The sequence below is a fragment of the Danio aesculapii genome, chromosome 8 (genome assembly GCF_903798145.1).
Source record: "Danio aesculapii chromosome 8, fDanAes4.1, whole genome shotgun sequence".
NCBI lineage: Eukaryota > Metazoa > Chordata > Actinopteri > Cypriniformes > Danionidae > Danio > Danio aesculapii.
The window spans coordinates 4748902-4775892 of NC_079442.1; the positions used below are offsets into that span (position 1 = coordinate 4748902).

The following is a 26991-nucleotide window of genomic DNA, read 5'->3' on the forward strand; positions in this document are numbered from 1 at the left end:
AATCTCTGTTTAAAAAGTGTTTGAAGGACTTCACTGTGTGTTTTCTCAAGAAAGAGTACAGTGAGAGTGTTGTAAGTGAGGTTTCTAATATCAAATTTAAGATACTGCGTGCCATTATAGAGGATTCACTAAAAGGGGGCCGATCACACCGCCTTTTTACTGACAAGAAAAGTGTGAAAAGTGTGGTTTTTATGTCACTAGGCGATGACTGAATCAGCTGTGCACGAGTGTTGCTGTTGATATTGTTAATTTTCATATTTAATAATATTGTGATATTCAAGATTTATGAAGTCATACAGCGTTGATAACTCAAAAATAGCAACCACTAATCACTCTCCTCCATCTTCAAAAGTCTCTGTAGTTGTTTTAACAACACAAACACTGTTGTCACCTCAATGGAAACCCCGCCTCTGCTTTCATCTGATTGGAGAATGAAAGACGTGACTGACGTAGAGTGTTTTTTCCACTCAAAACTGACTTTTTGTTTCAACTGCAGGCGCACAGAGCACAACGACAAAAACACAAGACACGCAGGCCGCATAAGCAGTGCGCAAAAATGCTCGCGGTCATTAGTAAATTATTCCCAACATAATTCTCAACGCAAAAAGCACATTCGGTCCAAGACGGCGCCAAACGAATGCAAAAGAATACAAATAATAGTACAACAATGAGTGCGTCAAATATAAACGCCCCCACAACTCACAACTGGAGTCAGTGGGGGAGTCAAATCAGGCTTAAAGAAATTAGTATAAAATAATGCAAAAACATAAATAATTCACAACGACTACAGAAAGACATTTTAGAATATTTAGAAATCCTAACAAGTCCTAAAAAGAGGACATGTGGTCTAGGAAATCTAGGAAAAAGAGGACATATGGTCTAGGAAATCTAGGAAAAAGAGGACATATGGTCTAGGAAATCTAGGAAAAAGAGAACATATGGTCTAGGAAATCTAGGAAAAAGAGGACATATGGTCTAGGAAATCTAGGAAAAAGAGGACATATGGTCTAGGAAATCTAGGAAAAAGAGGACATATGGTCTAGGAAATCTAGGAAAAAAGAGGACATATGGTCTAGGAAATCTAGGAAAAAGAGGACATATGGTCTAGGAAATCAAGGAAAAAGAGGACATATGGTCTAGGAAATCTAGGAAAAAGAGGACATATGGTCTAGGAAATCTAGGAAAAAGAGGACATATGGTCTAGGAAATCTAGGAAAAAGAGGACATATGGTCTAGGAAATCTAGGAAAAAGAGGACATATGGTCTAGGAAATATAGGAAAAAGAGGACATATCGTCTAGGAAAGTCTAGGAAAAAGAGAACATATGGTCTAGGAAATCTAGGAAAAAGAGGACATATGGTCTAGGAAAGTCTAGGAAAAAGAGAACATATGGTCTAGGAAATCTAGGAAAAAGAGGACATATGGTCTAGGAAATCTAGGAAAAAGAGGACATATGGTCTAGGACATATAGGAAAAAAAGGACATATGGTCACTCTAAGCTGATATAAAGATGGGTTAACTCAATGACATTTAAAAAAAAAAAGCTTATTATGTTAACATTCATAAAGTCTATATACTAAATTAGATCAATAATGTTCTTGTGGGAGATCAAGAAAGAAGCTATAATACATACATTGATCTAAATACTGTTTATAGTGTAACCAAAAAATACCAGTAGAGTGTTTTCTATTACAACACAATTTCATCAGTTGCCCACATGCACGGCCTTACTGGCGATACTCTGATGTAAACATCAGCATAGATGCCCAATCGAATGGGCTGTGCTGCCATGGGGGAAAATGTGTGAAAGGTGCTAAATCATACAGAGGACTTAGTAAGCAGAAAAAGATGTACGACTTTGACAAACTGAATTTATTAGGCTCTATTCTGCACGATGCCTTCTTACTTTTGCCCATTTTTAGCATTTAAATGTTTTTTCCAGTCCGACCGATTGGTCAAATCCAAAACAAGATAATAATTTATCATTTTAGCCAGCAGTAATCTGAAAAATATGGAAGTTTTGTTCGGTTAAATGGCATTGTTTATGTTCTGCTCTTGAACATGGCCTGAACAGATGATGCCTCATAAAACCCTCTGCAGTCATGAAAATTAAATGAGGGGCTTCACTACTTCAAGCTGCTAACATTAATCAAAATATCAGTAATAAATCTGGCCTAATTTGGTTATCAGACCAAAAAAAAACAGCATTTATCGGCAGATGTCAGTATAGCAGCCGATATATTGTGCATCCCTAATCATTAAGACTTTTTGTTAATCTTACTGCTTATGTCAGCACATGTAGATTAAATACTGACACAACTGCTGTTGATATTAATAATGTTTCAGTAAATGTTAATATGAATATTAACTAAGATTAATAAATGCTTTTTGTGTGGAGTTTGCATATTCTCCTTGCGTTCGTGTGGGTTTCCTCCGGGTGCTCCGGTTTCCCCCACAGTCCAAAGACATGTGGTACAGGTGAATTGGGAAGGCTAAATTGTCCGTAGTGTATGTGTGTGAATAAGTGTGTATGTGTTTCCCAGTGATGGGTTGCAACTGGAAGGGCATCCGCTGCATAAAACAAATGCTGGATAAGTTGGCGGTTCATTCCGCTGTGGCGACCCTAGATTAATATAGGGACTAAGCCGAAAAGAAAATGAATGAATGAATAAATGCTTCAGAACTACTCACCCCTGTTAGTTCATCTTCCTTAAAATGTTATCTAAACTCTATGTAAAGATGTCAGACTGCTTGGATTTTGTTAAATGTACCATCTAATTTAATATATAATTCTCAAAAAAGAAACTAATAACAGGATCTCCACTAGGGATGTATTTAGGTTTGTGTGAGTGTGTGTGTGTGTGTATGAATGCTCAGTAGTTTATAACAGGAAACAGACGCAAGAATGCTTTTAATAAAGCCCATATGCTTACTTCAGGGGTGCCTAAACTTGGTCCTTTCAGGGTCCTGTAGAGTTTATCTACAAATGTCCAAAACTCTGTTGATTGTAAATTTCTAGCATGCTTAGTAAGAGCTTTATTAGCTGGTTCCAGTATTGCAGCCAAGCAGTATCCTCCTGCTCTCCCTCATGAAGCTAATAAGAAAGCAACTGAAACGGCAATTCATCGACTGGCCACTAGAGGACTGGCTCCAAAAGAGAGCAAACTCCCATTGACTTCCATGTTAAACTGTCCCACGTTACATCAAAAAAATAAGCGTCTGTTTTCAGGTAAAAAAAATAGTTTTGGTGTAAATAACTAACATTTTCCTTCATGACAACTATGTGAGAGGGATTTTTTTATGACTTATCCATTTAATTTAAATTAAGCCTTAAAATTCTGCATAATTACAAGCTTGTCACAAACACTACGGCCAGTGCTTAATTTGAGACGGATCCTGTTCCGAGAAATGTCAGATATTTGTGCTTTGCGTTCTGGTATTTACTTTAATTGATCCGGCATTAACTTTTGCCAAATAGGCCAAAATGCCAAAGAGGCAGTCAAGCATATATTATTTTAAAAAACAAAAAAGATGAGTAAATCTGATAATAAGCCTGATCAAAAGAGATCTCGAGAAGATGAAACTGTGCCCTGGATCAGGATAGCGGGAGACAGAAGCAAAGCGATCTCAAGTCAGCCAGAAAACATGACGGAAGACGTGACTGTGGGCTCTTCTTGAAGATTAGATTAAAGAGTGTCATTTTTACTTATAAGTGAACTGAATATAAGTGCTGTTAGTAAAGTGAATGGTGATTTTTCATACGATTTATGTTTGTAGCTACAGATTCGTTTGTTTATCCATGGTTGACCCATAACGGTATATTGCACAAAATAATTAAAGACCCTTCAGAAATTTGATGCTTTTTTTTTTTCACTAAAACCGCTTAGTACCTTCATGTTCCAGGTAAAACTGAAATTCTGTGGCAGACATCAGTCACGGTAACTTTTATTTCCTGGTTTTGTTGCTGAAATTATTCATTTACAAATTAAGACATATTTTTTTTTTACAGACTAGCTAAATTCTGTAAGACAACGGTCCTTCAAGACACCCCTTGTTTACTTTGACCGAATAATTTTGAGCTTACCTGCTGCCCACTGCCTGTCCCGGAAAGTGTACACTTTTGAAGACCAAAGCAAAAGCTCCTTCCTGAAGTACACAAGACATTTATCATCACATCTTTCTCATTATGTGTGACCTTTAAAGCTTCTATTGTCAAGGTGAAGGGAAATGCGTTTACCAGTTGCTGGGTGACTTGTTCCACGAGTGTGGCGAATGTGATGTCATTGCTCTCCCTGTTATCATACATGTACTTCACCAGCTTAGCGATGGTCTCTGTGTCCGTTTCAGACTCAAACTCGTAATTTTTGCTCTCCTGTACACATACAAGCAAAAATAATGGGTCAAAATACAGTTGAAGTCAGAATTATTAGCCTTCCTGTGAATTTTCTTTTTCAATTATTTCCTAAACGATGTTTAACAGAGCAAGGTATTTTTCACAGTATATCCTATAATATTTTTTCTTCTGGAGAAAGTCTTATTTGTTTTATTTAGGCTAGAATAAAAGCAGTTCTTAATTTTTTTAAACCATTTTAAGGTCAATATTATTAGCATTTTTTTATTTCGATTGTCTACAGAACAAACCACTGTTATACAGTGATTTGCCTCATTACCCTAACTAATTAACCTAGTTAGCCTAGGTGGATTTTCCAAAATAGGTGGATGGAAACATTCAGTAGCTAGTGACTTGCCCAATTAACCTAATTAACCCTTTGAATGTCACTTTAGGCTGAATACTAGTGTCTTGAGAAATATCTAGTCAAATATTATTTACTGTCATCGTGGCAAAAACAAAAGAAATCAGTTATTAGAAATGAGTTATTAAAACTATTATGTTTAGAAATGTGTTGATAAAATCTTCTCTCCGTTAAACAGAAATTGGGGGAAAAAACATACAGGGGGGCTAATAATTCAGGAGGGCTAATATTTCTGAATTCAACTGTATATACAGCTTTTTCTGACTAATGCATTTCAAATGACGGGTTGCTCTTCCTTTGAAAGAACTACAGAATATATATTTTAAATGCTGAGTCTGTGCTACAAATAATTCATTTACATTATGAGTGATAGGTACATTTGGCTTTGTGTTTTCTTTTTATCCATCATGTTGTTTTAATATGGATGTTAATAATGCATTTGTAAATGTTGAACTATGATCAATATGCTTTACAAGCTTATTCATACCCAATTAATGTTAGTATATAAATTAACTAATGGACAATTATTCTAATGTGTTACCTGCTTTATTTATATAATATTACTAATTTAATTTAATTTAATGCAGACATCAAAATGGGACCTCAACTTTGACCCAAAGGTTAAAAAAAATGATTTATACACTATAAAACATACCAGGATGTATTAACCCAACATTGGGTTAAATATGGACAAACTTAAAAGTAAGTAAAAAATAAGCCCAAAATGGAAACCTCACTCGTTTGGCTTTGTTGTGATGCAATTGTATTTTTCTATATTATTTCTATGCATTATTATGTATTCATGTTATTTTTTCTTTGCATAATTCTATGCACTGTCATGCACAGTTGAGGTCAGAAATTAAGATTTTTTTCAGCACATTTCTAAACAATATTTTTAAAAACTCATTTCTAAAAACCGATTTCTTTTCTCTTTGCCATGATGACAGTAAATAATATTTGATAATAATAGATATTTTTCAAGACACTTCTATACAGCTTAAAGGGACATTTAACAGCTTTATTAGGTTACTTAGGCAAGTTAGGGTAATTAGGCAAGTCATTGTATAACAGTGGTTTGTGCTGTAGACAATCCAAAACAAATATTGCATAACCTCCTAGGGCTTGAGTGTCCACATTTGTGGACAGCACATTTTAGCTTATAAATGGCTATTTAAAATACTTTTAACGTTTTATATTTTGTTACACACATACAGTGTCATCCTGCAACTGTTTTCAGCATATGAAATGTCCCAAACACTATTTTTAACTGTCCAAAATGGGGGGAAAAAATAGTTTTTACTCTCTGACAGTCAAAGCAAGTTAAAAAAATATCTGTTTTAAATATGCATTTAAAAAATCTGGAAAAAGTGTTGTATGTAAATTCGGACGATTAGTCCACATATATGGACATCATTTTTCTCTAAAAGTACATTGTTTTGAAAGATGATACTTAGGTTTTGATTCTAATTAGGTTCTAATAAGCCCAAATAGCAAAGAGAAATAAAAAATGCATGTAAAAAACAGCTTGGGCCTTAAAAGGTTAAGGGGATTAATAATACTGACCTTAAAATGTTTTTTTTTTTTATATAAGAACTGCTTTTATTCTAGCCAAAATAAAACAAATAAGACTTTCTCCAGAAGGAAAAATATTATAGGAAATACTGTGAAAAATTCCCTGCTCAGTTAAACATCATTTGGGAAATATTTAAAAAAGAAAAGAAAAAAATTCACAGGAGAGCAAATAATTTTGAATTGAACTGTATATATATATATATATATATATATATATGGTATAAATGTATAATGTATCTATTATAGCGGAGTACAATTTACAGTTTAAATGTGACATGCCTATATACACAACATCTCTCCTCCATTTTATTATTTCTCCCCTTTTTCTGCCTTGCTAAAATTGTATATTAAACAAAACTAAAATAAAAACTATAAAACAAAAAATAAAATAAAAAAAAATGTCCACATTTCACCCAACGTTGGCTTCATACAACAATTGGCTTCATACAATAGTTCTTTAGAATGTAGATGATGCTGGATTGTGTTACTTGCCAGAAACTTCTTCAGGTCCTTGTAGTTGGTGATGATTCCATTATGAATGACAATAAACTCTGCACACACACAAAAAAATATATATAATAAAAATAATAATAATAATAATAATATAGTCAGTCACAACTACAAAGTATTTTCATAGACAAGATTTCTGTGAAACTAAACGTTAGCTGGTAACGGACCGTTAGTCTTGTCAGATCTCTGTGGATGGCTGTTGACAGGGCTGGGGACGCCATGAGTGGCCCACCGAGTGTGAGCGATTCCCAGGTGCACGTCAAACTCCACATCAAGATTGATATCCTGCTGCCCTGCGAAACACATGATCACTTACACAATACTGAAGTTCATAGTGACATTAGGAATATAATTTAGGTTATACATTTAATTTTTCTTTCTGAAAAGTGTTTTTATTGAACATGTATGAAACATGCAGAAGAAAAAATAGAAGTCTTTCTTTGTTCTTTTTTTTTTTTAGACAACAAACAAACAAAACCTCTCGCACACATTTACATTTAGGTTCTATAAAAATATATGAATAATAATAATAATAATAAGGAAATAATAATATTAACTAAACAGGCGTCACGGTGGCGCAGTGGGAAGCACGAACGCCTCACAGTAAGAAGGTCGCAGGTTCGAGCCTCGGCTGGGTCAGTTGGCGTTTCTGTGTGGAGTTTGCATGTTCTCCCTGCGTTCGCGTGGGTTTCCTCCGGGTGCTCCGGTTTCCCCCATAGTGCAAAGACATGCGATACAGGAGAATTGGGTGGGCTAAATTATCTGTAGTGTATGAGTGTGAATGAGTGTGTGGATGTTTCCCAGAGATGGGTTGCAGCTGGAAGGGCATCCGCTGCGTAAAAATGTGCTGGATAAGGTGGCGGTTCATTCCGCTGTGGCGACCCGGATTAATAAAGGGACTAAGCCGAAAAGAAAATGAATGAATGAACTACTTTTGAACAGTTATTTTTATATAGTGCATTAACATTTCGCAATTGTATTTTTGATTAAATAAATGCAGCCTTGGTGAGCAGGATAAGCTTATTTTAAAACATTTAAAAATCCTACTGACCCCAAACTTTTGACTGTTTATGTGAAATGAAATGAAAGGAAAACAATTGAATTAGGTTACTAACAAAGAATGATGCATTTATTAGTGTTCATTAAAGGGACAGTTCACTAAAAACCAAAAATTCAGTCATCATTTGCTTGCCCTTCACTTTTTTCAAAACGGTCTGAGTTTATTTCTTATTTGAAATATGTTGGAAACCTGTAAATATTGACTTCCATAGTATTTGTTCTTCCTACTATGGAAGTCAATGGTTACAGGTTTCTAAGATTCCTTGAAATTTCTGTTTGAGTTCAATAGAAAAAAAGATAAAGGTTTGGAACACTTGAGGAACATTAATTAGCGAATAAATGTACATTTTTGGGTGAACTACCCCTTTAATCTTTGTTATCATTATTTATTGAAACCCCAACTAATTCATTGTTAGGTCATTTTAACTCCAGTCCATGACATTTTACCATTCAACTTTCAAATTTAGTAATATTTTAGTAAAGCTAATACATACACTACCTGACAAAAGTATTGCCGCCTAACCAAGTTTTTGGAACAACAAATGATAATTTGACTTCTAGTTGATCTTTGGTATCAGAAGTGATTTATATGAAAGACAAAGGCCTCTAGATTACACTTATTTTACCAAATTAAAATATGATCATGTCTTGATTTTTAATGATTTAATTAGGACAGTAAGGTCTGACTTTGCTTAGACAAAAGTCTTGTCACTAAACAGAAATAATGTCCAGTATAGAATATGTCGTCATGCTGCAGTGGAAACAGAATGAATATAGTGTCTGACTCCATCATGAGCCTGGAGAACTGCATCCATACATCTCTGCAATGACTCAAATCACTTATTAATAAAGTCATCTGGAATGGCAAAGAAAGCGTTCTTGCAGGATTCATCAAGATTCTTTGGATTCATCTTCATTGCCTCCTCCATCTTACCCCAGACATGCTCAATAATGTTCATGTCTGGTGACTGGACTGGCCAATCCTGGAGCACCTTGACCTTCTTTGCTTTTAGGAACTTTGATGTGGAGGCTAAAGAATTATAAGGAGTGCTATCCTGCTGACGAATTTGCCCTCTCCCGTGGTTTGTAATGCAATGGGCAGCACAAATGTCTTAATACCTCAGGCTGTTGATGTTGCCATCCACTCTGCAGATCTCTCACACCCCCATACTGAATGTAACCCCAAACCATGATTTTTCCTTCACCAAACTTTACTTATTTCTGTGAGAATCTTGAATCCAGGATGGTTCCAACAGGTCTTCTGCAATATTTGTAATGATTGGGATGCTGCTCAACAGATGATTCAGCTGAAAAATCCACCTTCTGATCAACTAGAAGTCAAATTATTATTTGTTGCTCTTACAAATGATCTTAACGACAAGACTGTTAATGTACTCAACTAATTATTACAATAAGCGAGTGAACACAAGTGAATCAATTTGTGCCGTGTCATTTTCTCAAGTCACGTCATTTGTATTGACTCATTTGCCCAAACCGAGCAGCAGAATCCATTCACCCACTCATCTTACTCAATCCATTCATGTTATGGATCCATTCATCCATAAATTAATCCGCATCTGCTGTGAATGCACCATCAGTCTTCAGTCTGGATTAGTAAAATAAACCCCATTTGTAACCGCAAGCACTTACTCTGGATCTCTTCATCCAGGGCCTGAACTTTTCCAGTTTGTTTGATCAGGTGGATGGTCTTGGAGTTACTTTCCCAATCCTTACTGTTTCCCCCGTCAATACCAACACCTGCAAGACAGAAAACAAGAAGAAAATGTCTTTTTTTTTTATTGTACATATTTTTTTTACTTTTAATTTTACTAGTTTGTGTTTTGTTTTGTTCAATTAGTTATTTTTAGATATCATAAAGACAGGATAAATAAGATGGTAATAGGAGAGAAGAACGAGAGTCGAAATTCTACTTTCGGAAAAATTTTCTTTTTGGTTGACATTAGTGTCTTAATTTTAATGTACAGTTGAACTGATTTTCTTTTCTTTTTCAAATATTTCCCAGATGATGTTTAACAGAGCAAGACATTTTCACAGTATTTCCTATAATATTGTTTTTTTCTGGAGAAAGTCTTATTCGTTTTATTTTGACTAGAATAAAAGCCATTTTTAAAAAAAAGATTTGCACCATTTTAAATATTTTTCAATATTATTAGCCCCCATAAGCTATATTTTTTTGATTGTCTACAGAACAAACCACAGTTTAACTATAACTTGCCTAATTACCTTAAGTAACCTACACTCTCAGAATAAAAGGTACACGGTGGTACAAATAATGTTCCTTAAGGAACAGTTTTGTACCTTTGTAAAAGTTGTACCTTATATGGTACAGAAAAGAGCTCTTATGATACTGTGTTATACCTTTTATGGTACAATTGAAGTACACAATTGTTCTCATAAAAAGGTAGATAAGTGTAGGATTAGGTGAATTATATTCCTTTTAATAGATACAATATCTATTAAAAATAAATATTACTGTAAAGGGAAAGTAAGGTAACACTTTATAATAACTACACACTATGAATCATTTACTAAGCATTAGCATCTAGTGAATTCATTATTTGTTAAGCATTAACTCTACATTAATAAACGGTCGTAAGCAGTTTAAAACTGCAGCTACAAATGCTGTATTCTTGACATATAAGCACCTATATAATGTGCTTAATAATGGTATTTTTATACTTAGTTAATGATTTATTTTTCATTACTAAATTAAGTATCACATTATTTACAAACCATTTGTATATTAGAGTAGTTGAGGGTTTTCAGGATCATTCAGAATGAGTTAATAAACGATTAATAAACTATTGAAATCAACGTTTATATGTCTTATTATTCAGGCATATACTAATAGTTAACTAATATGTTAATAAATGCTTTATTAACTCAACTTCAAGCAGTTTTGTGACCTAATCTAAAGTGAGGACTATTTATGCTTTATAAATCTCTTATAAATGACAATTAAAGGCTCAGAATCAAAAGAACAATAATCTTTGCAATCTTTTCTAAAAAATAAAATGACTGTAAAGTTTAAACATTGCCAAATAACAGGAGTGTCAAAATACGACATAAAACCGGATAAAACAACAACAACAATATAATAATTTAACAATATAATAAGAAGCAATGTTTAAACTCTACAGTTATTTTATTTTAGATAAGGTTGCAAAGATTTATTTTTCATTGAAGTACAGTTTTATTTGTGTATCTTTAATTGAAAAGGAATGAATAATGTCATTTTTCCTGTTTAGAATTTAACTGAGCCTTTATATGTCATTTATAAGGGATTTATAAAGCATAAATAAACTTTAGATTAGGTCACAAAACTAGATGAAGTTCAGTTAATAAAGCATTTATTAACATACATAGTAACCCTTAATATATGCCTGAATAATAAGACATATAAACGTTGATTTCAATAGTTTATTAATCATTTACTAACTCATTCTGAATGATCCTAAAAACCCTCAACTACTTTTGAATACAAATGGTTTGTAAATAATGCGATACTTAATTTAGTAATGAAAAATAAATCATTAACTAGGTATGAAAGTACAATTATTAAGCACATCATAAATATGTTTGTAGGTCAAGAATACAGCATTTGTAGCTTCAGTTATAAACTGCTTACTAACCCTTATTAATGTAGAGTTAATGCTTAACAGATAATGAATTCACTATTTGCTAATGCTTAATAAACGACTTATAGTGTGTAGTTATTATAAAGCGTTACCCAAATTAATTTCATGAATAATTTTCATATTAAAACATGAATCATCATTTAAAAGCGTTTAACGAAACTCATAAACATTCATTATTAAGTTCTGTAAAACAAAACAACTGGTAGCTATTGTAACTAAGCATTTAGGCATTTTAATAAACATCTGGTAAGCATTTTCTGATAAATAGATTTTCATTATTGATATCCGCACCTTTTGGCATTTGCTTTCCACCACGCACGTGAGCTGGCAAACGTCCTGCATATAGAGTGGTCATGCAGACACTTTACTATTGTAAAACTAATCAAACATTGTGCAAATCACGTTACAAACTTGTGCATAATCCTATTTCTATTCTAAAATTAAATCAATTAATGAACTTTTAAGTGATTACAAAGGTTTTGTGTGAAAATTGGAGAAAAAAAAAGTCATATTGTAGATAAGAGAACGCGTTTCTAAAAAACTTTGTGAAAAGTGTTGTGAAATGTTTAGCAAAAAATAGATCTTTGATTGATGTTAAAGTATTATTCTTTATTGTAAATTGAAAAAGTGAATTTACACAAAAAAACTTAAAAAAAACTTAAAACTTAACTTAAAAAAAAAACATTTTATTAAATGTATTTGATGTTTCATAATTACTGAAAATTAATTTATGCATTTTGGATAAAGTAAAATGCCTTTAAATAGTTCTTGAAGGAACACATTTGACACAGTTAAAATGCAAAGTGTCTTGACAATGTAGTGGAACCTTTATGGATCAGATTTGTACCTTTGATCAAGGTACAATATTGCATGTGCAGGTTTTAAAAACCAAGGGTCCATTTTGGTTTCCCATGGTACAAATCATGACCTTAAAGGTGCAAACTGCAATGGTACAATTTTCTTTCTTTGTCTTAAGGTACAATTCTTTTCCATAAAAAAGGTACTGCCCCAGTGACAAGGGTTTGTATCTTCTTTGGTACAACATTGTACCATTTTTTCTTAGAGTGTAGTTAAGCCTTTAAATGTCACTTTAAGCTGAATACTAGTGTCTTGAAAAATATCTAGTCAAATATTATGTAATTATAAAATAAATCAGTTATTACACTCTCAGAAATAAAGGTATGCGAGCGGTCACTGGGGTGGTGCCTTTTCAAAAGGTACAAATTTGTACCTAAAAGGTCCATTATAATACCTAAAGGGTACATATTAGTACCTAAAAGTTTTAAGAGGAACAATTTAGTACTTTTTAGGTCCTAATATGCACCCATGAGGTCTTAATATAGACCCTTTAGGTACAAATTTGTACCTTTTGAAAAGGCACCACCCCAGTGACAGATCGCGTACCTTTATTTCTGAGAGTGTAGAAATTAGTTATTAAAACTATTATGTTTAGAAATATGTTCAATCCGTTAAACCGAAATTGGAGGAAAAATATACAGGGGGCTAATAATTCTGACTTCTACTGTATTTTTTGTAGGCTTAAATAAACAAAAAGAATGGATAACATTTGAGGTGAAATTAAGTGCATTCAATACAAAGCATTCTACACTGCTTTCACAGGCGAAACAAAAGACCGGAACACAGATTTGTTTGTTTGTTTGTTTGTTTGTTAAAAAAAGACTGAAGTATTCACAGTTTCGAAAGTTATTTACAGTTTATTGTTAATCGTTCAACCCAAAATAAAAGATTAGACTTACTTAAACTGTTTCATTGTTAACAACAAAGTCATCAATTGTGCCAATAAGTTTCAATTTAATTAGGGCAGTGTTTCCCAACCCTGTACCTAAAGGCACACCAACAGTTCATCTTTAGGATGTCTCGCTTATCTGACCCATTAACTTCAGGTTTTGGAGTCTCTTCTAATGTTCTGATGAGCTGATTCAGATGTGTTTGATTAGGGAGAGGTTGAAAATGTGTACTGTTGGTGTGCCTTCAGGAACAGGGTTGGGAAACACTAAGTTGATTGACGCAGTTACGTCACTGGGGGTAAGGTTGATGTAAAAGAATATAATACATAGTTAGTTTGTGCAGTATAAAAGTCATTGTTTCTATGGGAGGTCCCCACACGGATAGAAACATTTGTGTGTGTGTAATCAGTTTGTGTGGTGCCTGTCTGTTCCTGACCTGCGGAGTCATAGCCACGGTACTCCAGGCGCCGCAGACCTTTGATAAGGACTTCAAGGATCTCACGGCGAGTGTGAGGCACATGATAATTCAGATACGCAAAGATGCCTTCAGGAAGAAAAAACAAAGAGTGCTTATTTATAATGGATAGTACAAAGAAACCATGTTTACTTACCATGTAACTTTTGTGCATATGCGTTAGTGGTGTAACGGATCACAAATCTCACGTCTCAGATCACACTACAGTTTTCAAATCACGGATCGGACCATTTTTCAGCAAAAAAAAAGGTAGTAGACAAATGTCATTTGCTTTCCTTTTAGTACAAAAGCCAGTAATGAAAGAAACTTCTGGTATTAACAAACATAACTTAGATCCTATCATTTTAATCCAAATTAAAATTAGAAATGACCAGTGGGTTAAAACAAAAGTAAAATATGCGATACTGTGAAAAAGGATCTTTGCTATTGTTTCAGATCATTCTAAATGTAAAGGATTAATAAACATATGCAAATCATTATCATTTATATTTTATGCTGCGTGGGTGTTTGAATTGAGATCCCAATGTTTTTAATAAATAATTGTGCAGCTTACTCTGAGCGCAGGCATTCATTTCAACAAGTAGTGACAGAAAACACCTTCAATAACATTAGAAAGCGTTTACCTGCCTCCACAATTTCTTCCATCATCATTATATTTTACAGGGAACCAAAATGCTTTCCTACTGCAAACTAAAAAGTAAACTACAAGAAACGAAGGTATTATTTCGTGGTTCACGTAAGTTCCGAACGATGGGTTCAAGCGCTGTGCACTCAGTAGAGTAGAGTCTTCTGGCACCAGTGTTGCCTGACTGATTCCAGCCCATTAACTATCCAAAACCCGCCGAAATGCAAAAACACCGGCCAAGTCATCTGGAAATCACGCTTGGGGGGTTGTGATGGTCGCGGAAATCACGCTAAGTTGGGGAGGGGTTATGGCGGTCCCTACGTTAAAGGAGGCAGTCATTACGTTGCAAATCTGCCCAATTTTTCTATACCCGCCTATGTCACTTCACATCTGCACAATTGATTTCTATACTGCATCAATTGGGCGGGAAACCGCCAAATCTGGCAACACTGTCTGGCACACATTTGCCAAACAACTTGTGAGTTAGTTCAATAAACTTTACAAATATTGGCCAATATTCTGGCCTTGATCGACCACTAATTATATACAATATAGCAAATGAAGCAGAATCAAATAAACAATTATGGCACCAATAATTAAAAAATTCATAAATACATTAGAGCAGTATTTCCCAACCCTGTTCCTGGAGGCACACCAACAGTACATATTACATAGTCTACCTTATCTGACCCATTAACTTCAGCTTTTGGAGTCTGTCTAATGTTCTGATGAGTTGATTCAGGTGTGTTTGATTAGGGAGAGGTGGAAAATGTGTACTGTTGGTGTGCCTTCAGGAACAGGGTTGGGAAACACTGCATTAGAGGTCTAGGGAGATGCAGTGGTGCAGTAGGTAGTGCTGTCGCCTCACAGCAAGAAGGTCGCTGGTTCTAGCCTCGGCTGGGTCAGTTGGCGTTTCTGTGTGAAGTCTGCATGTTCTCCCTGCGTTCGCGCGGGTTTCCTCCGGGTGCTCCGGTTTCCCCCACAGTCCAAGAACATGCGGTACAGGTGAATTGGGTAGGCTTAATTGTCCGTAATTTATGAGTGTGAATGAGTGTGTGTGGATGTTTCCCAGTGATGGGTTGCAGCTGGAAGGGCATCCGCTGCGTAAAACATGTGCTGGATAAGTTGGCGGTTCATTCCGCTGTGGCGACCCCGGATTAATAAAGGGACTAAGCCGAAAAAGAATGAATGAATGAACATTTGAGGTCTATAGAGATTTTAAACTGCTAAGCAGGCAGAGCCTCTCCTAAAAAAAAAAAACAGGTCAATTAATCATCCGTTATCATAGTAAGATTTGACTTTACTGCATTATATAAATATGGTAAATTGAGAAATAGCAGACTCATTTAGTGAAGGTTAATTTTAAAGGTTTTTACATACCAAACATGTTGTTTCACCAAATCTTTCAGACAAAAAAAAACATTAGGAAAACATATATGAACAAATAAAGCACACATATACTTGACAAGCTTATAATCGATCATGTGTGTGTGTGTGTGTGTGTGTGTGTGTGTGTGTGTGTGCGTACGTGTATGTGTGTGTGTGTGTGTGTGTGTGTGTGTGTGTGTGTGTGGTGTACGTGTGTGTGTGTGTGTGTGTGTGTGTGTGTGTGTGTGTGTGTGTGTGTGGTGTACGTGTATGTGTGTGTGCCCTGTTAAAATAAATTTTCCTCAGCAAATTTATTTATTTATTACATATTTATTGCCACATCAGCAACTTTCGTGGCCAAATGGATATACATTAAACTATTACATGATAAAAACAAATTCATATTATATAAAATAAATAAATAAATAAATAAATTACTTGACAAATATATAAAATATAAAAAGATAAAATTTACAAACAAAAATTTTCAAAGTTAAATATGATTTTTCAGTTCTATTTTTGATAAAATATGTAAAACTCTTCCTGGTGGAACCTTTTTAAAAATGTCCATCAAAGTACTCTCCCTATAAAAATTAAACTTCTACATTCCAACAAAATATGTTTGATGGTGAGAGCAGTCTGGCAGTTATTACATTTAGGTGATTCCTCAGCAAATAATAACGACATTTTTACCATGACTTACAAATAAAATGTCAGCCAGAAGAACTATAGTCCTTTTAAATCTTTACACTTTGCCGTTTCCTTCAGATAATTTTATTTTACCAATTTGTCAGCAAGAACTTTTTAATTAATTATTTTTATTTAATATGTTTATTTATTCTTTTTGCTTTTTGACCTAAAAAAATAAATAAAAAAGTAGGATGGGAGTCATGGGACTAGATTTTGTCCATTGGGAATTAATTAGAATGCTGCGGTTTGAAACGATACATGCAATCAGTTGTTGTTGCAAAGGGGAGGGTGGAGCAATTACATCAGGGTAAATCATTTAAAATATACTGTACATTCTGAATTAATGGCAACTTTAACAAGCTAGATACTGAAGAAAAGATCCGATGCTAAGGTTTTATCTCGTGTTTAAAAATGAAGTGAACTAAGAACACATGGAACTTTCACAACATTTTTAGAAAGCTGTAGTTACGTTCATTTATTTGCCTAGTCTCTTATTTATCAGGGGTCGCCACAGCGTAATGAACCGCCAACTATTCCAGCTTATGTTTTACGCAGTGGATGCCCTTCCAGCCACAAACCAGTACAGGGAAAACTGTAGTTACAAGTTTGAGCTTTTGTTAAAGTGAAAAACTGAATCATTTATCATCATTTACTCACACTTGACTCTAAGTTTTAGTTGTTTTGTTCTGTTGAACACTAAAGAAGATATTTTGAAGAATGTTTTAAATCAATTGCTTTACCTACTACGGTTGCCAGGTACCGGTTTCGAATATTCTTTAGTAGATCTGCTTTGAGTTTAACATAACAACAAATAAAATCCTCAAACTGGTTTGAAACTAGTCAGGGGGCAAGTAAATGATGATAAAATTAAGAACATTTAAAACATTCAGAACATTTTCAGAAAACTGTAGTTACAATTTATGTTGAAGTGAAAAACTGAATCATTTGTCATCGTTTACTCACACTTGACTAAGTTTTAGTTGTTTTCTTCTGTTGAACACAAAAGAAGATAGTTTGAAGAATGTTTTAAATCAATTGCTTTACCTACTACGGTTGCCAGGTACCGGTTTCGAATATTCTTTAGTAGATCTGCTTTGAGTTTAACATAAAAACAAATAAAATCCTCAAACTGGTTTGAAACTAGTCAGGGGGCAAGTAAATGATGATAAAATTAAGACAACATTCAGAACATTTTCAGAAAACTGTAGTTACAATTTATGTTGAAGTGAAAAACTGAAATTTTTGTCATCGTTAACACACATTTGACTTTTCTCGAACCACTTTTAGTTGTTTTGTTCTGTTAAACACAAAAGAAAATACTTTGAAGAATGTTTTAAACTGTTTTATGGTTGTCAGTAGGTACCAGTTTCCAATAGAGATCTTCTTTTGTCTATAACATCAACCTCAAACTGGTTTGAAACAGGTTAGGAATCAGTAAAAGATGACAGAATTTCAATTCGTGTCAATTGTCGATTTAATGCTTGAGCACGAAGGCTTTCCTTGTAAAACTACACTATCAATAATAAAAACAGAAGCAACCAGTAAAGAAAGTGAAGCACTCTTTTTGATTAGGCTAGACAACAAGAAGCCAAGCGAAAGAAAAACATGATGATCTCAATTCTGATATTGTAGCCTGGTAAACAGAGCTAACCGGTTTGACAGCTTTAAATTACCACTGAGTGAACTAGAAAGACGTCAATCCATGCACATACAATACCAAATGCCTTTAATAAAATTAAAAAGCCGAATGGAAGGAAAAGCTAATCTGTGGGGAGGCATAGAGGCAGAGCAAAATCAATTAGCAAATAAATAAATAAATAAACTGCCTTTCATGTTCATTTCTTTTTAGCAGATATATCTACACCACTATAGGGGTAAAGTTACCAGATACAAGACTATGGAGGAACAGAAACGTCACAAAAGGCCCATTCAGTGGTCTGGCCTTGGGCAAAGCATATACTCATGTCTATGGGTGTTTAAGGTAGTCAAACAAGCTCGCCTTTATGAAGACGGAAGACTCACTGAAATGAATGTTTCGTTCCCAGAAGCCTCACCTCTTCTTTAAAAAAATTACCTTCTTAAAGAACATAATAAACAAAATAATTAAATAACAATAATTATTTCAAAAAAACAAAATCAATTAACAAAAAATATTGTATAATAATATTAATAATAATAAATAAATAAAGCAAAAATGATACAAAAGAGAAAAGAATTTACTAAAATTAATAATAATTGATTATAAACAAATAAAATGTAAAAAATACATTAATAAAAATTATAATTAATACAAATAAAATAGAAAATATAAAAAAAAAAAAAATTACAAAAAAATAATAATAAAAAAATCTATTAATAAAAATAAAATAATAAGTAAAATAATAATAATAATAATAATAATAACAAAGAAAAAAAGTACAAAAAATAAAAAATAAAATAATTAAAATAGTAATAATTAATTATAAACAAATAATTTTTAAAAAAATCAATTAACAACAAAATACTAAAAATTAATTAATAAAAATGAAGATATAAAGAAATTTATTAAATATATATATAATAATAATGATGATATAATAATAATAATAATAATAATAATAATAATAATAATAATAATAATAAAAATGCTAATAAAAAGTAAAAATAAAGTAAAAATAGTACAAAAATACTCAAATGTGGGGTTTTTTAGGTCTTTTTGAGCCTTTTTTACAATAAAAAATATTTTTAAAAGAAAAGAAAAATGAAATATGTTTTTGAAGATGCTTGTAGACTACCATTGACAAGTGATCTTAAGACATTGTTTTTGAAAGTCTCTTAACACTTTTTGTTTGCCAATAAAAACAGAGATAGTATGGAATTTTATTGCGACCTAAAATAATGAATAATGTTTTTCCCCTTTTTCTTTTAAACTTATATAATATTTTAAATTGCAGTTTATTTCTGTGATGCAAATATACATTTCTGCAGGCATTGCTGCTGTCCTCAGTGTCACATGACCCTTCACGATCCATTCAAATACACTTATTTGGTGCAGAATAAATATTTCTCCTTATTACCAAAATCTTTCTGATGGAAATAAAGTTTAAAATAGCATGTTCTGAGATTTTTTTCTCACAGTTCTGTTCTACACAAAACCTTTCAGCAAACACTTAAAACTTAGTGTTAGTTTTCCTTCCTCTCTCTGACCCATAGACTTGCATTATAAAAATATTTTATAATCGCTGAACCTTCAGTGTTCATGTGTAAATAACCATCTATACAGGTAAACGATATATACATGAACTTTAGAGCATGTCTGTCAACGTGATATATGTTGTACTCTTCCTTCCGATAAAAGAGCAAGCAAATATTTGGGTAAAGTTGGTTTTATATTCACAAATTTGAACTTTCTCCTTAATAATATAACTTCAGAACATTAATTCTACATAGGAAATACATATTAGCAGCCAATGACTATCAAAGTACAACATTGTTCAAGGTCAATTAAACTGTGTTTATGTTGTTTTGAAGTCATACTTGAATTTGATTTCAGATTGAATATTCAAAGTAGCATGGTAAACGATATAGGGAGCGTTAAAAAACGAACAAATGTGCGAGAATAAAACCATCTTTACCTCAAGCAAGCAAATCCTGCATTTCTGTTGCTTTTCTGTTTTTTTTATAGACCCTGTTTGAGTCTATGAATAACTTGTGAGGGCCAAAACGAACAATTCCTGCTATTCGTCAAGGTTGTGGCAGCAAATGTCTTGTCTATCTTAAGAGAAGAGGTCACACAGATTTAGCTTATCAGACATAACGAAGAAAAAAAAAACGGTGGGAAAAGAGAAAAGAACTTCCAGCTGGTCAATCTCGATCTCTCTTCTATCAGTATACCACAACTAATAACAACAGATACTCAGGCGCTTTCTTGAAGATTTAAAAGTAGACATAACTGCTCACACTTACAATAATGTTCTGTTAATGTAGTTATTAACATGTCATAACTAATAAGAACAATACTTGTACAGCATTTCATTTATTAAAGCATTATTAAAATGCTGAGTTAATGTACTGTGAGTTAACAATGAATGACTGAATTGTTTTCTTTAAATAACATTAACAAAAATGTATAAATTGAGGCAAAGTTGGTTTTAAATTCGCACATTTTCTTTTATATTAGCAGTCAATGACTAAGTACAGCATTGCTCAGACAATTAAACAGTGCAAATGTTGTTTTAAAGTCATGCTTACGTTTGGTTTCAGGCCGAATATTCAAAGTAGTGTGGTAAAAAAATATATTCACTGTTCAAAAATGAACAAATGTGTGAATATAATACCAACTTTACCTCAATAACAATATAGGAACCGTGTCTAAAATTGCCACTTAAAAATGAACAAATGTTCGAATATAATACCAACAATACCTCAATAACAATATAGGAACCGTGTCAAAAATTGCCACTTAAAAATGAACAAATGTTTGAATATAATACCAACTTTACCTCAACAACAATATAGGAACCATGTCAAAAGTTGCCACTGTTAAAAAATGAACAAATGTTTGAATATAATACCAACTTTACCTCAACAACAATATAGGAACCATGTCAAATGTTGGCACTGTTAAAAAATGTATACATTTGTGAATATAATACCAACTTTACCTCAGTAACAATACAGGAACCATTTCAAAAGTTGCCACTATTAAATAATTTACAAATGGGCGAATATAATACCAACAGTACCTCAATAACAATATAGGGACTGTGTCACAAGTTGCCACTGTTAAAAAATGAACAAATGTGCGAATATAATACCAACTTTACCTCAATAACGATATAGGAACCATGTCAAAAGTTGCAACTGTTAAAAAAATAAACAAATGGGCAACTATAATACTAACAATACCTCAATAACAATATAGGAACCTTGTCAGAAGTTGCCACTGTTACAAAATGAACACATTTGCAAAAATAATACCAACTTTACCTCAATAACAATATAGGAACCATGTCAAATGTTGTCACTGTTAAAAAATGTATACATTTGTGAATATAATACCAACTTTACCTGAATAACAATACAGGAACCATGTCAAAAGTTGCCCACTATTAAAAAAATAACAAATGGGTGACTATAATACCAACAGTACCGCAGTAACAATATAGGGACTGTGTCACAAGTTGCCACTGTTAAAAAATTAACAAATGTGCGAATATAATACCAACTTTACCTCAATAACGATATAGGAACCATGTCAAAAGTTGCAACTGTTAAAAAAAATAAACAAATGGGCAACTATAATACTAACAATACCTCAATAACAATATAGGAACCGTGTCAGAAGTTGCCACTGTTACAAAATGAACACATTTGCAAATATAATACCAACTTTACCTCAATAACAATATAGGAACCATGTCAAATGTTGTCACTGTTAAAAAATGAACAAATGTTCGAATATAATACCAACTTTACCTCAATAACTATAAAGGAACCATGACAAAAGTTGCCACTGTTAAATAAAATTATACATTTGTGAATATAATACCAACTTTACCTCAATAACAATACAGGAACCATGTCAAAAGTTGCCACTATTAAAAAATTAACAAATGGGTGACTATAATATTAACAATACCTCAATAACAATATGGGGACTGTGTCACAAGTTGCCACTGTTAAAAAATGAACAAATGTGTGAATATAATACCAACTTTACCTCAATAACGATATAGGAACCATGTCAAAAGTTGCAACTGTTAAAAGAAATAAACAAATGGGCAACTATAATACCAACAATACCTCAATAACAATATAGGAACCGTGTCAGAAGTTGCCACTGTTAAAAAATGAACACATTTGCAAATATAATACCAACTTTACCTCAATAACAATATAGGAACCATGTCAAAAGTTGCCACCATTACAAAATGAACAAATGGGCGACTATAATACCAACAGTACCTCAATAACAATATAGAAACCGTCTCACAAGTTGTCACTGCTTAAAAACCAACGAATGTGCGAACTAATATAAAACTAACCTTACCTCAGTGGTGAATGGATATATATAATGTAATAAACGTACTGTCAGTAATTATATTGACTAATTGTGCATTATGTAAAGTGTCGCCATGTAACTTTACCCTTAATGTTACTCGTTGGTTTCGACAAACAGTGAGGTTCATCACTAAACTAGAGGTGTGGTCACATTTACAGTAACTTAAATTTAGATTTGTGACTAGTTCTACTGGAAATGGTAGTCTGGGTATCATTTGATGACGCTGAATTAATAAAGAAATAATATCGGTCACCCAAGAGAAAGAGATTATTAATGTGATCCAAGCACTGATGTATTATCCTGATGAACTAAACTGATTAAAAGTAACATTAAAGGTTACTGTATAACATCTTCAAGCCATAGAACTCTATATTAAGGACAGGTCTATCTAGAAAATGTTTTAGCACAATAAACGCGTCTCTAGGTGTGAATAAATGCGGAGAAATTATATCTAGAATTGATTGATGACTGGCTACTGTTGGTTTTCAAACCCAGCCACTGTCCGATGCTAAATGCTAGTGGGTTTTCCCTCCGATGGCTCTTTTATTTCACTTTTTCAGCATTATTCTATAGCGTGTATGTTTTAAATTAACGTCACGTATGTTATCGTGGTTAATGTAAAATTAAAATGTAGTTTTCATTGCTGTACTCACCACACATGTCTCCGGTACTGCTGCCAACAGCTCTTCAGTTCCTCGTTCTGGATCGCTGTCACTATACACCCGCCCATTGCGCGTGGTATTGGTCGAGAAGGCGGTCTGCGCCCCGATCTAGTACTCGCTGATTGGCTGATTCGACCGTCAGTCTTTTGGTTACCTGCCAACGGAGTCCGTTTAGACGTGGCAGCAGGATGCGAGTCCGCGGCGTCGCGTCCAGTGATGTCAAACTGTGTTGTCTTTAGCGTTAGTAGACGGCTTTCACACAACTTTTAATGAAACACTCCTTGTTATGTTGAAGTTTCACACATAAAAAAGCGCAATATGTGTGGAAAATGTATGCGTAAAGCCTACTTTTATTTTTAAGTAAACGTTATATCTCTCGAACATCTCCCTATAAACAAAAACTACAGTGTTTTGAGGGTTTTTTAAAGGGATGGTTCACCCAAAACTGAAAATTCTGTCACTATTTACTCACACTTTACTTGTTTCAATCATTCATGACTTTCTTTCTTCTGTTGAGCACAAAAGAAGATATTTAAAAGAATGCTGGAGACCTATAACGTTTTTCCTACTATGGAAGTCAATGGTTACAGGTTTTTAGAATATCTTTGTTAGCATTCAACAAAATAAAGAAACTCATAAATGTTTGGAATCACTTGATGGTGAGTAAATAGTAAGTGAATTTTCATTTTTTTGAGTGAACTATCCCTTTAAAAGCCATATCTAAGAAACAATCAGAATTTTTACTTACTTTCGGGCCACATAAATATCAAGATCTGGCAATTTGTATTCTTTTTCCGTAAAATGTACATGTTCAATACATTTTTGAATAAAAAATGTAGTACTTGTATACACTGGACAGTGGACACCATGTGTTTGTCTCCTCAAAGAGTATGAAATATTTTGCAAAACACTATATATCATCCTGTTTAATCTGCATACTTATTAAGTACAGTACTTACACAACAAAAGCTAATTTAAAATAAGGTACAACTTGCAAGTATGGAAAAGCGTTTCATTTAGTGTTAAAAAATAGCAATCAATGAACAATTTAATCAGTTTCTGAAACTTGTTTGATTATTAAAAGGGATAGTTCACTCAAAAATGAAAAATTGACCACATATTTTCTTACCCTCGAGTGGTTCCAAACCCTCATGGGTTTCTTTATTTCTGCTGAACCTACAAGAAGACAGCTTGTAACTGGTAACCATTCACTTCCACAGGGAAACCAGAAACTATTGAAGACAATGGTTGCCAGTTTCCAATGTCTTCTTTTGTGTTCAGCAGAAGAAAGAAACCCAAACAGGTTTGTTACAATTGAAGGCGAGTAAATGATGACACAATATTCAGTTTTGGGTGAACGATCATTCTTTTAAATGTAAAAAAAAAAAAGCTCTACGAAGATCTTAATCCATCATTTACATCTATTCTGACCCAACCATAAATGTCACAGCAAAAACTGAAAGACATCAGACCAGGCAGCATTTCATGGGTCTTCTCATGCAGTTTTTGGTGAGCTCATGTGAGTTGTAACCGCAGTTTATATGAGTGTCATCAATGTGCTCTTCTTATTTTTGTTCTTCTTCTTCTGTAGCTCATCTGCTTCAAGGTTTGACGAGTTGCCTGTCCAGAGACGCTCTTCAGCAGAACTCAGTCCAAGCAAGTTGATATCCGAATTTGACTTACTATTGTTCCTAACATATATCTTTATTAAGGCTACATATACATTTATATATTTAAAAACATAATTCACATTTCAATTTGCACATAATATAGCTGTACATATAATATCGTAATACACTCACCGGCCACTTTATTAGGTACACCTGACCAACGGCTCGTTAACGCAAATGTCTAATCGACCAATCACATGGCAGCAACTCAATGCATTTAGGCAAGACGATCTGCTGCAGTTCAAACCGAGCATCAGAATGGGAAAGAAAGGTGATTTAAGTGGCTTTGAACATGGCATGGTTGTTGATGCCAAATGGGCTGGTCTGAGTATTTCAGAAACTGCTGATCTACTGGGATTTTCACACACAACCTCTCTAGTGTTTACAGAGAATGGTCCGAAAAAGAAAAAAAATCTAGTGAGCAGCAGTTCTGTGGGCGCAATAGCCTTGTTGATGCCAGAGGAGAATGGCCAGACTGGGTCCAGCTGATAGACAGGCAACAGTCACTCAAATAATCACTCGTTACAACCGAGGTCTGCAGAAGAGCATCTCTGAATGCACGTCCAACCTTGAGGCAGATGTGCTACAGCAGCAGAAGACCACACCGGGTGCCACTCCTGTCAGCTAAGAACAGGAAACTGAGGCTACAATTCACACAGGCTCACCAAAGTCAGAATTTGGCGTCAACAACATGAAAGCATGGACTCATCCATCCTTGTGTCAACAGTTAAGGCTGGTGGTGGTGGTGTGGTTCTTGGCACACTTTGGACCCATTAGTACCAACTGAGCATCATGTCAACGCCACAGCCTACCTGAGTATTGTTGCTGACCATGTCCACCACAGTGTGCCCATCTTCTGATGGCTACTTCCAGCAGGATAACTCACCATGTCATAAAGCGCGAATCATCTCAGACTGGTTTCTTGAACATGACAATGAGCTCACTGTACTCAAATGGCCTCCACAATCAACAGATCTCAATCCAATAGAGCTCCTTTGGGATGTGGTAGAATGGGAGATTCGCATCATGTATGAGCAACCGACAAATACTTTCATGTCAATATGGAGCAAAATCTCTGAGGAATATTTCCAGTACCTTGTTGAATCTATGCCACGAAGGATTAAGGCAGTTCTGAAGGCAAAAGAGGGTGCAAACCGCTACTAGTAAGGTGTACCTAATAAAGTGGCCAGTGAGTGTATCCCTGTACATTTTAATTCTGTATTTACTTATTTTTAAATTCCTTTATTATCACACAATTATCCCCATTTAATGGTGTTAAACAAATTATAAAGCAAACTGTTACTGAAATATACTCAATAAATAGTAACTTTTCAGAATACCTGAACAACAGCGGAGAAATAAATAGAAATTCAATAAAATCCCTGTGAAATGTATCATTTGAGGGACAATTTGAAAAAAAAAAAAGACTAATTTCGAAATACTAATTAAGGGTGACGCAGTGGTGCAGTAGGTAGTGCTGTCGCCTCACAGCAAGAAGGTCGCTGGTTCGAGCCTCGGCTGGGTCAGTTGGCGTTTCTGTGTAGAGTTTGCATGTTCTCCATGCGTTCGCGTGGGTTTCCTCCGGGTGCTCCGATTTCCCCCACAGTCCAAAGACATGCGGTACAGGTGAATTGGGAAGGCTAAACTGTCCGTAGTGTATGAGTATGAGTGAGTGTATGTGGATGTTTCCAAGAGATTGGTTGGGGCTGGAAGGGCATCCGCTGTGTAAAAAATGTGCTGGATAAGTTGGCGGTTCATTCCACTGAGGTGACCCCGGATTAATAAAGGGACTAAGCCAAAAAGAAAATGAATGAAATACTAATTCCTAAAGAGTTCTCAAAGATGAACAACACACATTTGAACAAATTATGCACATGAATTATGGACATGTTTCATTATTATAATCTCTCTCTCTCTCTCTCTCTCTCCAATGTAGTTTAATCCATTTTAAGGATAAACACCAGACTAAGACATGCTTAGAAACTAATAGAGCAACCAATGAGTGTGTGTCTCTGTGTGTGTAACTTTAAAAACAACCACAAGTCTTTGTTTTCATCCCATTTGTCTGTACTTTGACGTCCTGAATAATTGATATAGGTTTATCATTGATTGATTTACTTTGTACTGTATTTCCTTTTACTTTTAGATGTCATTAT

The 26991-nt window shown here is 34.0% G+C and overlaps 2 protein-coding genes across 2 annotated transcripts in view; one reads left to right on the forward strand and one right to left on the reverse strand.

Annotated features, from left to right (window-relative positions):
• Positions 1–23218, reverse strand: part of gfpt1 (glutamine--fructose-6-phosphate transaminase 1) — a 64233-nt gene extending 41015 nt beyond the window's left edge. The window contains exons 1-7 of the mRNA XM_056463047.1: positions 23157–23218; positions 13739–13846; positions 9546–9653; positions 7004–7129; positions 6819–6877; positions 4238–4372; positions 4085–4146 (exon numbers count right to left, since the gene is read on the reverse strand). Of these exons, the coding sequence (XP_056319022.1) occupies positions 4085–4146; positions 4238–4372; positions 6819–6877; positions 7004–7129; positions 9546–9653; positions 13739–13846; positions 23157–23163 (605 nt within the window). The 5' untranslated portion in view covers positions 23164–23218. The remainder of the gene's footprint in view (positions 1–4084; positions 4147–4237; positions 4373–6818; positions 6878–7003; positions 7130–9545; positions 9654–13738; positions 13847–23156) is intronic.
• The window catches only part of antxr1a (ANTXR cell adhesion molecule 1a), a 370977-nt gene that overhangs the window by 153333 nt on the left and 190653 nt on the right, over positions 1–26991 (forward strand). The gene's annotated exons all lie outside the window — the stretch shown is intronic.